The sequence below is a fragment of the Brassica napus genome, chromosome A5 (assembly GCF_020379485.1).
Source record: "Brassica napus cultivar Da-Ae chromosome A5, Da-Ae, whole genome shotgun sequence".
In the NCBI taxonomy this organism is placed as follows: domain Eukaryota; kingdom Viridiplantae; phylum Streptophyta; class Magnoliopsida; order Brassicales; family Brassicaceae; genus Brassica; species Brassica napus.
This window is the reverse complement of record NC_063438.1, coordinates 30,587-43,126: the sequence shown is the minus strand read 5'-3', so window position 1 is coordinate 43,126 and position 12,540 is coordinate 30,587. Positions and strand designations below refer to the sequence as shown.

The 12,540-nt window shown below is 31.0% G+C and overlaps 1 protein-coding gene and 1 long non-coding RNA gene across 2 annotated transcripts; both read right to left on the bottom strand.

Moving 5' to 3' along the window:
- Positions 1-2,425: 2,425 nt before the first annotated feature.
- LOC125609562 lies at positions 2,426-6,791 on the bottom strand. Its single transcript, XR_007339778.1, has 4 exons — positions 5,840-6,791; positions 5,685-5,775; positions 5,496-5,620; positions 2,426-5,409 (listed from the first exon to the last, which is right to left on the bottom strand). It is a non-coding gene; the product is annotated as an uncharacterized LOC125609562 (long non-coding RNA).
- Positions 6,792-9,002: 2,211 nt separating this feature from the next.
- On the bottom strand, positions 9,003-12,162 carry LOC125609573. The gene is made up of 4 exons (XM_048781088.1): positions 9,867-12,162; positions 9,626-9,783; positions 9,431-9,551; positions 9,003-9,341 (listed from the first exon to the last, which is right to left on the bottom strand). The coding sequence occupies exons 1-4, from the start codon at positions 10,014-10,016 to the stop codon at positions 9,003-9,005; spliced, it is 768 nt and encodes a 255-aa protein (XP_048637045.1). The 5' UTR covers positions 10,017-12,162.
- Positions 12,163-12,540: the final 378 nt, after the last annotated feature.

Below are 12,540 nucleotides of genomic sequence, written 5' to 3'. Positions count from 1 at the left end.
GAAATTAAATATATATATATATATATATATATATATATATATATATTTCTGGGAAACTATAGGGGCTTAAGTAGTATGCACCTTTCTTTTTTGGTTGAGTGCGACGCGTTCCTTGTGGATTTCGTGGAGCATTTGTATCTATATAGAAACAACGTAAATTTAAATCAGAAATGTAATAAATCGAAATAGATTTTATCAGCCATTATGCGTACCCCGTGACGATGCCGACGTTCGTTTGGATAGCAAAATGGCCTTTCTCATATTACGTGCATTTTTCTGCTTGACTATTAAGATTAACAGTGGTTAGGTTAAAAGAATATAGCATGATAGATACACAGTTTAGGATTATTTCTTACTGTAAGAGTCGCAGTTATCACAGCCACCTGTTAAAATAAGTCTGGGAAGTTAGTTTGTTTGATGAATAAGTTTGGTTTAAGATATAATAATATGATCCATATATACTTACAGTCGTAATATGTTGGTTTGAATGATGGTCGGTCATTTACCAGATGAACTGAAAATGTACACAGTTTAATAATTGGGATAAGACAATTTCTCTTAGGATTAGCTATTTTGGGTAGTAAATATATACCTTTTGGTTTATTAAGTGATCCACGTGGTCGGCCTCGCTTCCTCTTTTGCGTGGATCCTCCTGTAGTTTTGATAATGTTATTTTCTTCGTTATATTAAGTAATGTATTATAGTTATGATTAAATTCAAAGTAGAAGGTAATTAAATATCTAGACAGAATTTTGAAATGTTCTAATTATAATAAAATAATTGTGGGTCATTAGGTTTTTCCAATTTTAAATTATTAGTATCCATTTAAATAGAGTATTAATCCAATTTCATAATGAAAACATAATACACTGTTTCGTGTATAGTACTAATCTAATTTGATATCTTTACGTGATACACGTTTTTATTTATACGTATTAATTTATGTACTTCTATATTCTTTTGTTCTACTCTCAATGTAACTATGATCTAAATAAACTAATAACAATAGTAATGGGTAGAATAAATAGCTAGGAAATGGTTATATGGTTCCCAAAATAAATAGATTTTGGAAATGGGCTTAAAAGTGATGGTGATGTTCATATATTTTTATTTTTATTTTTGGTTTACAATAACTGTTGTATTTGTAGTATTTAAAATAAATTGATTTGCGAAGTTAATCTTTCCAGCTATAATAGAAATCATAATAGCAAGTATTTTAAAAATATTCCGAACTAAAATAATATATAGGTGGGTCTTAATTTTTTCTAATTATAAATTCTATTTTTTTTACGTGTAATAGTTGAGAACTGACAGTTGAATAACGTTCTAGAACATTAATTTAATCTATCTAATAGTAGAATATTAATTGTAATAAGCAAATTTGGAGTTTTGTAATATTACATAAATTAGAAATCTTCAAAATCTTTAATCTACTTATTATCATAATATATTTTTTATCCAATTATTATTTTGATGTTACAAAATATTGATTTTGTTTTATTTGTATTTTAATTTTTAATAATTTAGCCTCTGTTTAATTAATTTTAAAATTATCAAGAATATAATATATTTGTAAGTATTTTTTAAATATATCCAAATATGATGTCTTATTTTTATGTGAAATTTCATCTTTCATTATTCCTTTTTCTTGCTCAATCACATCTAGACAGCGCTTTTTTTCCCAAAATGTCAAAATGTGGTTAATGATATATTATAAATACAGAAAATATAGAAACATTGTTGTATGGATTTGGTTTCGAGTTCAAAAATAAATTAATGTGTCTGTTATTTAAAAATTTTAAACAGAATATTGAATTTTATGTTTAAAAACATTAAGTGTGTAATAACATGTGATTTCAAATATAATATTTTTTATTCGAATAAACTTGGAAGGTTTGCTTCGGGGTTCCACCTGTAGATCTTTTTTGATGTGAGATTCGCTGAGATATAAGTGGTATGTCACTCATTGTTGAGGTGTTTGTGTGGGGTGAAGTCTTTGTCGAAATGTGGGAAATAAAGTGAGTTTAAATATATGATTTTTTTGTCTTTTAACGTTGGTGTGAATGAGCATTTATTACTGAATGTTAATTTTATGAGTTTTTTATTTAAAGTGTTTCAGTTTCGCTGGAATTTATATGTTAGGGGAAGTTTTTAAGACAATGTATCTAAGTTTTTGTTTTGGAATCAAAAAATTGGATAGTTGTATTTTCTCTCTTTGGATCTATCCATCCTCTTATAATAATTTGAGAACATAAAATTATCAAAGAAATCTCTTTGGATTTAATAACGATCGTAATTTTGGGTTTGCCAAAATAATCTGTTAGGAAATGAGAAAACTAACTACCATAATACACTAAGTTTATCTATATTTTTTGTTTAAAAATCTTTATAATTTAATAATACTTGGAAAGATAATTGAGGTTATTTAATTTAGTGAGCATATAATTCTTTTAATGTTGGTTTTAATGAGCATTTATAGATGGATGTTAATTTTTTTGACTTATTTGTGAAGGTTGATTTGATCTTTATAATAACGTAATACTGTTTTGGTGATGTTAGTATATTTTAAATACTATCTTTGGTTTATAATAACTGTTGTATTTGTAGTATTAGTAATAATTTGATTTGGGATGTTAATCTTTCCAGCTATAATAGAGATATTAACAGCATGTTTTTTAAAAAAGATTTCGAAATAAAATAATATATATGGGGCTGTCTTAATTTTCTATAAATATGAATCATAGTATCACTTTAAAACCCACTTTCCTAATTAAAACCCGACACGTCTTTATTTATACATAATAATAATAATAATTCTTTACGGATGCAATTCAATTATAATTATTATTATTTCTTTTTCAATTAAAAATTTAAAACAGGGGAAACAATTATTAGATAAGATAATGGATTTATTGTGTATTAAGCAAGTACTGCTCTACAATATGGGCAAGTTAAAGTTTTTTCAACCCAGTTCGAGATGCAGTGATGATGATAGGTATGATAACAACTCAAGGAGTTGATATCCAGTTCGGTGCCAAACTCTTCCCAACAGATTGGACATATGTCATTTCTTTCGCTAGGAATTGTATCCCTTCGATTATCCCGTAGCTCGATGAGATAAACATCCAGGTCAATTCTGCGGATAGCGTCTGGATTAAGATCATTTATTTTAACAATTATATCAAAATCAATATTGGTGGGATTATTGAGTGTTGGGATATTGCGTGCGGCAACGGCGGAAGCCTCCTCGATTATCTCAGTAATCGTGTCAAAATCGATCTCGTGGTAACCAAGCATAAACTCCATATTGCTTGCTGTTTCGTGTGTTAGATAACCACTACTTGTTGTCTTCATGTCAATAGAGATCACGATCTTCGTTTGTTGTGTATTTCGTCTCTTTATATTCATGGTGATGCTTCTTTTTGGAGATGTCAGACTTTGTGAAGTTTTGTGGCGTACAATCCAAGAAATTAGACTCATGTTTAGATTTTAGTGGAGTTGTCTAGATTTTTGGATGAGTTGTAAAATAGATACATGATGCATGGGGTTAAATAGTTGAAAGTATGTAAGTTTTTTAATATAACATTAATATAGGTTGAATAGAAAATAAGTTACATATTATAAAACTTTTCCTGGTCTTAGGAAGTTATGGGTTATGAATTATAATTATTAAAGAAAGATGTTTCAACTTGGACAGTTGTAAAAAAAATTTCGAAAATACAACTTGATAACATTTAAAAACATATTTGAAAGATGTGGTTGAACATTGTTCGTAGGATATTTATTAATATGTTAAACAAAAATAAATATGTTATAACTAACTTATGTAAAATTCCATACATAATTTCAGAATCTTTCAAATAAAAAAAATCAGACATAAAGGTATCATGACTTCTTTTTTAATAGATTATATATAAATAAACCCATATAAATTTTTGAATAATCATATAATGAAAAGCAAAGGCTAATACAATTTATAAACATACAAATAAGAATAGAAACTCAGTATTGATCCTAACCAAAATTTAGATCATTAAGAATCTAAAATTTTCATATACTCAGAACTTGAATTGTTTTTTTACAAAACAAATTTTAAAAAATGAACTCAAATGAGTAAAGATGAGGAATTGGATTATAACTAAGAATTAATTAGTTTATGATAATTCTATTTTATTTTAGATATTGAAAACAACAAAGTTTAATTTAAATAGCTTCTTATCTCGAATAAGTTCAGCAAAAGAAAAAGTACTCCAATAACCTATTTAAAATATAAACACCCCATTTTCAAAAAACGAAGCATACTTAATAATATTTTTTAACGTGTAATAGTTGAAAAGTTACAGTTGAATATCGTGCTAGAATATTATTTTAATATATGTAATGGTCAAACTTTAATTGTATTAAAAGAATTTGGAGTTTTGTAATATTACATAAATTAGAGGTCTTTAAAACCTATAATAGCATTTATGGATGGATGTTAATATTTTTGACTTGTTTGTTTTTGTTGACTTGATCTATGTGCACTCGCCTGACTGAGGAAATCGTGGCCAGGTCAGGGTGAGTGAATTCTATTTGTGAACTAAGAAAAGTTTTTAGTATAATATCTTTACCAAATCTTAATTATATAATGCTTTTGTAACTGCTTAATATGGGAGGAAGATGATTTTTGTAAAAAGTAGAGACTGGAATAAAAAATAGTACAGTTATATTTTCTCTCTTTGAAGCTTTCATACCAAAAAAAAAAAAAAAGCTTTCCCATATTTGTATAATAATGGGAAATTTAAGTTTTATGAAGATTTTTTTCCCCCTGAATTTAATGTGTTTATCTATATTTGTTTGTGTATTGCTGTAAGTCCTGAATTTATGTTGTATTTAAAAATATAATTATAAATCTACTCTATACTAAAAGTAACAAATAGAGTGTTTTTAGCCTGTCCACGTCGACATATTTATTCCACAATTTTATCTCCAAACGACCACATATTTATAGTGGACTTCTTATTCACTCTGATCATGCCTTACTGCTCACTAACTTGCATGGCTGAGCACGGATATGTATTTAATTTTGGTTTATTTATCATCTTTAGCATAAATTAACTAATTATTGTAAAAAATATTTGTTTTAGTTTTAGAATTTAGATTATTTTATTTAAAAAGATCAAAATCTCATCTTGGATAAGTTCACGAAAATAAAGGAAAGCAATCATAAAATAAAGTTTAATGAAAACAAATCTAGGTATCAAGTTCTTTGAGAGAGAGAATAATAATCCGGATTATGAATGAAGGAAGATCACTCTGTGCTGCATGTTTTTGCATAATCTCTAATTCGCCTTTTGAAATGCTTTATGTAATCAATTGATTTGTTGAAGTAGAAAACTGTTGCTGGTGATGAATGGAGTATAAGTTTGCCTGCAAATATTGGATATTGTTTTTATGTTGATAAGAAAAATATTCATATATGTATTATTTTTGATGTGTTAAATTGAAATATGTACCTTGGATTAGTTTAGGAATTACGCTTGTGATGATCATAACTTTAAATTTTCTATTCTTCTTGCTTTGTAGGATGCTAAAATCTGCTGCTTGCTGGTCGCACAATATGAGTTTAACAATCGTTGACCTGAGGTAGAAATGTGGTATGAAGATAATAATTATTTTGTTAAAAACTATTGTGTAAGACTAACCTGTTCAGTCGTAGGCCAATCGTAGCATCAATATTGAGTTCTGGGTGGTTAAGTTTTATTTTTTGTATTATGACTATCTGTCCCACGACGTCTGCACATTGATTTTAAAATAAATATACATATTTATTTAACTAATATTGGAATGACATACTTACCTGGTAAGTATGTGGGTGTACTGGCTAACCGCAATAGATTTGTGTATCTCTGAGGTGACAAACTGTGAACTGGGAACATCGGACCATCAAGTGTAACATTCAATGCTGTTGTCCTTTGGCCGATCTGAATATAGTACGGCAGTTGGGTGAGCTTCCGTTGTCGGGAATTATGTATGACATAAAATCTCGAAAACTCATAACTATCTCCTTCAGTTAAGTTTTTTGAATCATTCGGCTGAATGTCTCCGGTGACCCGACCTTCTAATAGTTGTCCCTGGGTGTGAAAAATATTTTGTAGGGCCGAACCAATTAAGGAAGCAGTGAGTAGTTTTAATCAAATATGGTGGATTGGGAAATATATAGATATTTGTATATATATATATATATATATAGAAGTTTAGAAAAGGCTTACGTTGTGGTCGTAGCACATGAAGCCGATGGAAGTTCGAGTACTATCGGTTTGGTGTTTTTTGATGTCCCAAACATTTCTTATACATACGATGATAGGACGAATTGAAATCCCTTCTTGAAGTTGGTGGATTCTTTGAGGAATGTGTTGCATGGAAGATGTCACTAAAAGATATACGATTTAAAAATTGTAATAAGATACTGATAGGTAGTTAAATATTGTTACGAAAATGTTTTTTATTTTTTATATTTATGTTACTGTTTATGTTATTTTTTAATAACCGAAAATATAGAAACATTATTGTACGGATTTGGTCTCGAGCTCAGACAGAAATTAGTTTTTCTGTTATTTTAAAAATTTAAATTAGAATATTGAGTTTTATGTTAAAAATATTAACTGTGTATAATAACATGGGATTTCAAATATAATAACTTTTATACAAAATGGCATAATAAAATGAAGACCAAAAGGATATTAGAATTCAGAATTCAATTGACTTTTTTTTATTTTTCGGAAAGTTTGGCATCAAAGATTGCTTTCTCTGCAAATAGGATAACTTATGTTTCTGCAAAGCCACTGATCAATGCAAGGGAAATGGAAACTGTGGCCGCATGTAATAGTACAAAGATTGTTGTGTTGGTTGTAATTTCCGAAGCAAACAATACACATCTCGTGGTTGGGTTTGTTTCAGGGTTTCCACCTGTAGATCTTCTTTGATGCGAGATTCTATGAGATATAAGTGGTATGTCACTCATTGTTGAGGTAATTGTGTGGGGTGAAGTCTTTGTCGAAATGTGGTTAATAGGGTGGGTTTAAATATATAATTTTTTGTCTTTAAACGTTGGTGTGAATGAGCATTTATTCCTGAATGTTAATTTTATAAGTTTCTTGTGATGGTTAGTTTATTTTCTTTCCGCTTAAATTTTAACTGAGATTTATAAGCAAACTATGAATAGTTAATATATGTTTTAGATTAGCAATAAACTATATAAAATGGAAAATTTACGAATAAAAAACAATGTATAAAAATTATTGAATAAACGGTAAGACAACAATATTCAAAAAAGATCCTGAATGAATAAATTAACAAATACCATATATATATATATATATTATTTCTGATCTAAGTTAAATACATATATAATTTTCAGTTCCGCAAATTTCCAGTTAAAAAAAACTCGAGACATATTGCTGTGAAGACTTAGAAACTAATATATATACATATATTAGTTGTGAAAAATTGAAACTAACGTTCGTGATAGTTAAGTATATGGCTATAGTTGTCTAACAATTAAAGATTGTCTGTCTAAACAAAGGCACTTAGCATACAATGCACTGATTTTTTTATGAAACATAATTTATATAGCCATTAAATATCATTGGCTATAGAATTGTTCTTTATACTCATAAGAAATAATTCGAACGTAATAAAGAACGTAAATAATTATAAGAATGACATGGTGTTATTTAGTCTTTTAAAAAATCAGTATTGATCCTATCCAAAAAAGTAGATCATTATAAATCTAAAAATTCTGGAGACATTATTTTATACAATATTAGCACATCAAATCGAATATTTGATCATTTTGTAATATTTATAGAACACATGTTTCATTTTAAACAGGTAGCGCACTAACTAATATATTCTAAGAAGTCACACTCGACTTTGCATCTCTAAAGCTTTGTTAATTATTAACTGCATGCACGAACCGTTGCATCACTATCCTATAAATATTAAAGTTTATATTATATAAATTTTTATTTTAAAGTTACGTTAAACATTTGATTAACCTTTTGTCTCAATATGTATGTATATCTTGGTTTATGGCCTAAGAAATACAATTAATATATCTAGCGACATATGCATATACCGACGACCATTCCTATAAGGCGATTTTTAGGATGATTATAGATATGTTTACCTGCAGTTTGCGAAGGGGGTGGAAGATGTGGCTGCTCCATTCCTTATATATTTCTAACCTTATAATGAAACTGATTAGCAGTTAGATTGATGGATTAAGATTTGTATATTCTTGGTCGATTTAAAAAGTCTTACCTTCCACAGTACGTTGAGTCTAGCGTTGACTAAAGATGGGAAATAGGAAGCTTGGTTGCAGCAGCTTTAGGGGATGCTTCAAAACGGAGAAAGAAAGCTTGGTTTACCGGGCAGCAGCCAAAGGGGAGAGATACGGAAGAAATAATCGCGTTTGATGTGATTTAGGTAAAATCGAATTATTTGGCTGATTAAAAAATGGGAAGATATATTCTCGATTAAAAAAATCGTGTTTGATATGGTTTAGGTATTGCTTGATTACTTGATTGATTCCTTTTCCATAAACGGTACTAAATTTATGCCTTCAACAATTTTATGGAAAGTGTAGTAATTACGTAGATTGGAGAACACGTTTTTATCCAAAATAAAATATGAACTTGAAAACCTCCTTTTTTTCCTAAAATGTTGCTTTCATTACAGACATTTTTCAAAAAAAAAAACAATAGTTCGTTAAAAAATGATTTTCAAATTCGGTATTGATTGACCTGTTTGTCACAAAGCTATATTTCTAAACACCTAAACAAACAGAGTTATAAGCCTTAAGAAGTAGAATTATGATAATCAAAACATAAGCATTCAGAGTATATAAAAAACTTTAGAGAGATTGAAAGAAATCAAAAGTCAATAACAGAGAGAGCAAAAAAAAAAAAAAAAAGTTTAAACGTAATCCCATGCAAGACATGCTACGACACACGTAACATCTACACCCCACGCTTAAGGCGTTTTGCTTTGCCCATCTCATCAATGTCACCATTGCTCTTACTTCCTTCTGCCGAATCCCCACTGACTTTGGAAGCTTCACACACCTTTGTTCCAGTCTCAAATCCGTCCTCCAAGGTTGTCGGGTTGTAGTTTCCTCCCGAAGCTTCTGTGACTGGTGGAGATTCCATAGGGAGAATCTTGGTCACAGTCAAAGATCGAGACTTGCCATCTAAGTTGTGCTGTGTAACTTTTACACAAAAGTTATGTTTCTGACCGATAGTGCTAATTAAAGCTTCCGGGAAAGGCACCTCTTGAGTAACTCCTTGGTCTCCATTAGCCTGACATTGAAGATTATCAATATTCAATTCTTACGTGAAGACCAATATAGAGAGTACCAACACTAAGAGTTCCGAGTGATGAAACTTACCTCAAAATAGCTGCTGACTAACTCGGCTGCATGCTTCCCGGTTAACTCAAAACCAGCATCACCAAGCAGAACAAAAACAGCTTGCTCACTGTTGTCATAGACAGATATCTGTGCACGGTACCTGCCATGAGAAATTAATAAGCTAATACCATTCAAATTGTTATTGAGAATTGAGAAGTGAGTTAGAATAAATACTGTGGTACTCCTGATATGTTGACTTTCCCACATTTTGAACACATCAAAGAAGTTGGGCCTTTCGTAGCCTTAGTATGGCAACCACTGCAGGATATGTAATACCAGGTTGAACCATGGACCACATCATCAATCGTAGCCGTGCACTCAAAAAAAGCCTCCTACACAGCAAAGCTCCATAAGACTCAAAATTTTTAATAAATGACTGTTGATAGTTTCACTGCCCAAAAACATCAATTCGTACCTTATTAGATCCATCCCTGATGTAGGAGAATATTTCTCCTATGGTCAGTGTCTCCCTTTTAGTAACCACTTCTGCATTAACCAACTCAGCACTCTGTGGGTTAGAGCCCAACCTGAGACAGAGTAGTAACATTTTGATCCATTCATTCATTGATATGGGATGAGTTAGCTAAAGATTAAATATAAAAATGTAAATATATATAGATTTACCAGCTAGAGTAGTCGACCGTAGGTTGGACGTCGCAGTCCATAAAGACACGTGAGGAGGACATTGTAGTCAGTGCAAGAGTACCTGTTGTATTAAGCAACACCCATTCAAAGACCAGCAAGAGTAGATAACTAATTGTAAGAAAATTTTCTAAAGTTAGAAACAGAACCTCCGAGACTCTTGGTGTTAACGGTTGTCACCAATAACACGGTGGGGGTGCGTTCGTATGACTTGAATTTTTTGCAGAAGTCTCTTGCAGCCTGGTCCCAAAGGTAGAGCTTCACCACAGGTCCACTGCAAAATATTGTCACTAAATGGTTAATATAAGTAGACAGACAAAGTGTTTAAGAAATAATAATACACCTACTCGTATGACTGCACATGAACCAACACATGCCTCGCCCTAGCTATTTCCACTTCATCAAAAACTGGGGTCCCCGTGAGACACTGACCATTAACCAGCTTCATGTGCCCAAGAACATCTATACCATTAATCATTAAGCGTGTAAATAAGAAGACTAAATATGGAAAAGCATTTCAACAATTTCATAGAAAATAACCAGACATAGAACTCAACCAGCTAACAGATCCTAACCAAAATATCCTCCAATTTTAAAAAAAAAAAAACAAACACTAAGTGTAGTAATAAAAATCCTCCTCAGGGTACAAACGAAATTAGTAAACCTTATTTGTAATCTTATTTGTAATTGGCCGATCAACCGCGAAAGTAAGAGTAGGGCGCACTAAGTAATCTACTTCTCATAATCAAACAAAACCAAACACGCATAGCACTGTAAGCAAAAATCTAGATTAATCATCAAGCATTGCAACTCATAGATGGTGTGTGGGATAACAGAGATTACCGTAGAGGTCTCCTTTGCTATCACAGCCAGCTTGAAATTCCTCAAAGGAATGAAAACGGAATCTGTCTTCATCAAAAGGAGTGGGACTGTCTTCAAGAACAGAGAGCTCCGAGTTCCATGAGAACGACACCGTCACCGCATGATCAGAAACCCGATACATGGTTTTGTTGCTTGATCCATAAAAATTGTTGAGCTTGTAAAGCGATCCAGGCTTCATTTTAGACAAATGTCTCTCAATACGGCTTGGCGAAATGAATCCTTGGATAACAGATCCCTGCGAGAAAATACAGTACAAATTAATAGTTTTTTTGTTCTGTAAAAACTAAGGACAGTGTAAAAATCTACTCTATACTAATGAGGATCTAAAAACAAATTCAATAACTATCGAATATGGTAAAACGAAGAAACGTATCGATATAAAATCAGGAGCCAAAAAAAACCCAAAGAACGTTTTAAATAACAAATAAGCGTCTAAACTATATTGGCTGAAAACAAATACCTCCTCGTCAATTAACAGCATCTCAATCCCAATAAGCGTCTTCTTCAAAGGGTTCCAAGCCTCCCAGAAATGAATCAACCGGAAACGCAGCTGGGTTTCGTGGGGACCCGTTGTGACATCGCGGAAAAGCATGATTCTGTCATCGTGATCGGAGGTAACAGGGGATTTTCCATTCGGTTTGATCGCCATAGAGTAAGGAGAGAAGTTCGAGATTTGGTTTCCACGCAAAAGAGATGAACAGTATATAAAGGACCGGGAAAAAAGCAAACCGAAACGAAGTCATAAAGGATAAATTGATGGCTGGAGATGTCGTGGGGTATTGAATGTAGAGTAGTGGATCGAAATCTCTGTAACGATGAAGAAGAAAGGGTGAAGAGGAAGAGATGGAGGCGCGGAGCTTCGAGGTTTCCGCCTCGCGTGGGTGAGGTTTTTTTTTAATAAACAGAGAGAAAGCCCAATAAACCAAACCAAGCCACCAAGCCCACACAATCCCTTATGAGATCCATAGCGTTTGATGTCGTTTTGGTTTAGTCGCGGCCCAAAAACCCAAAAAAAAAGAAGAACCGAAATCCTACGTGGACGAAGCAAATGTCCTGATTGGTGGAATAAATATGTCGACGTGGACAGGCTAAAAACACTCTATTTGTTACTTTTAGTATAGAGTAGATTGACGTGAAGTTATACATAATAGCAGCTTGTCAAAACATCTAACTATTTCTCTTAGAGCATTTCCAAAATATATTATATACCTTCAAATATGAAATTTTTTACTCTCTAAAAACGAATTTCAAAATTTCAAATTTGAAGTTTTGAGGAGCGAAACTATATATTTGAAATTTCATATTTTTATTTGTATTTTGGTCCATACAATTACAATTCACATTTATAATTCATAAATATTTTTTGTTTATTATTTTAATCCTTATAAAAATTATATCTCATAAATATTTTAAGTTTTGTTTACAAAATTTAAGTTTACACATAAAATTAAATAAAACTTTAAAAGAAGGTTTAAAATATTTAAAACTAGATTTAGATAACAAAAATATACAAAAGAAACTTAACAAAAAAATTTTAAAATAGAATTTTTTTTTTTGAGATGCTC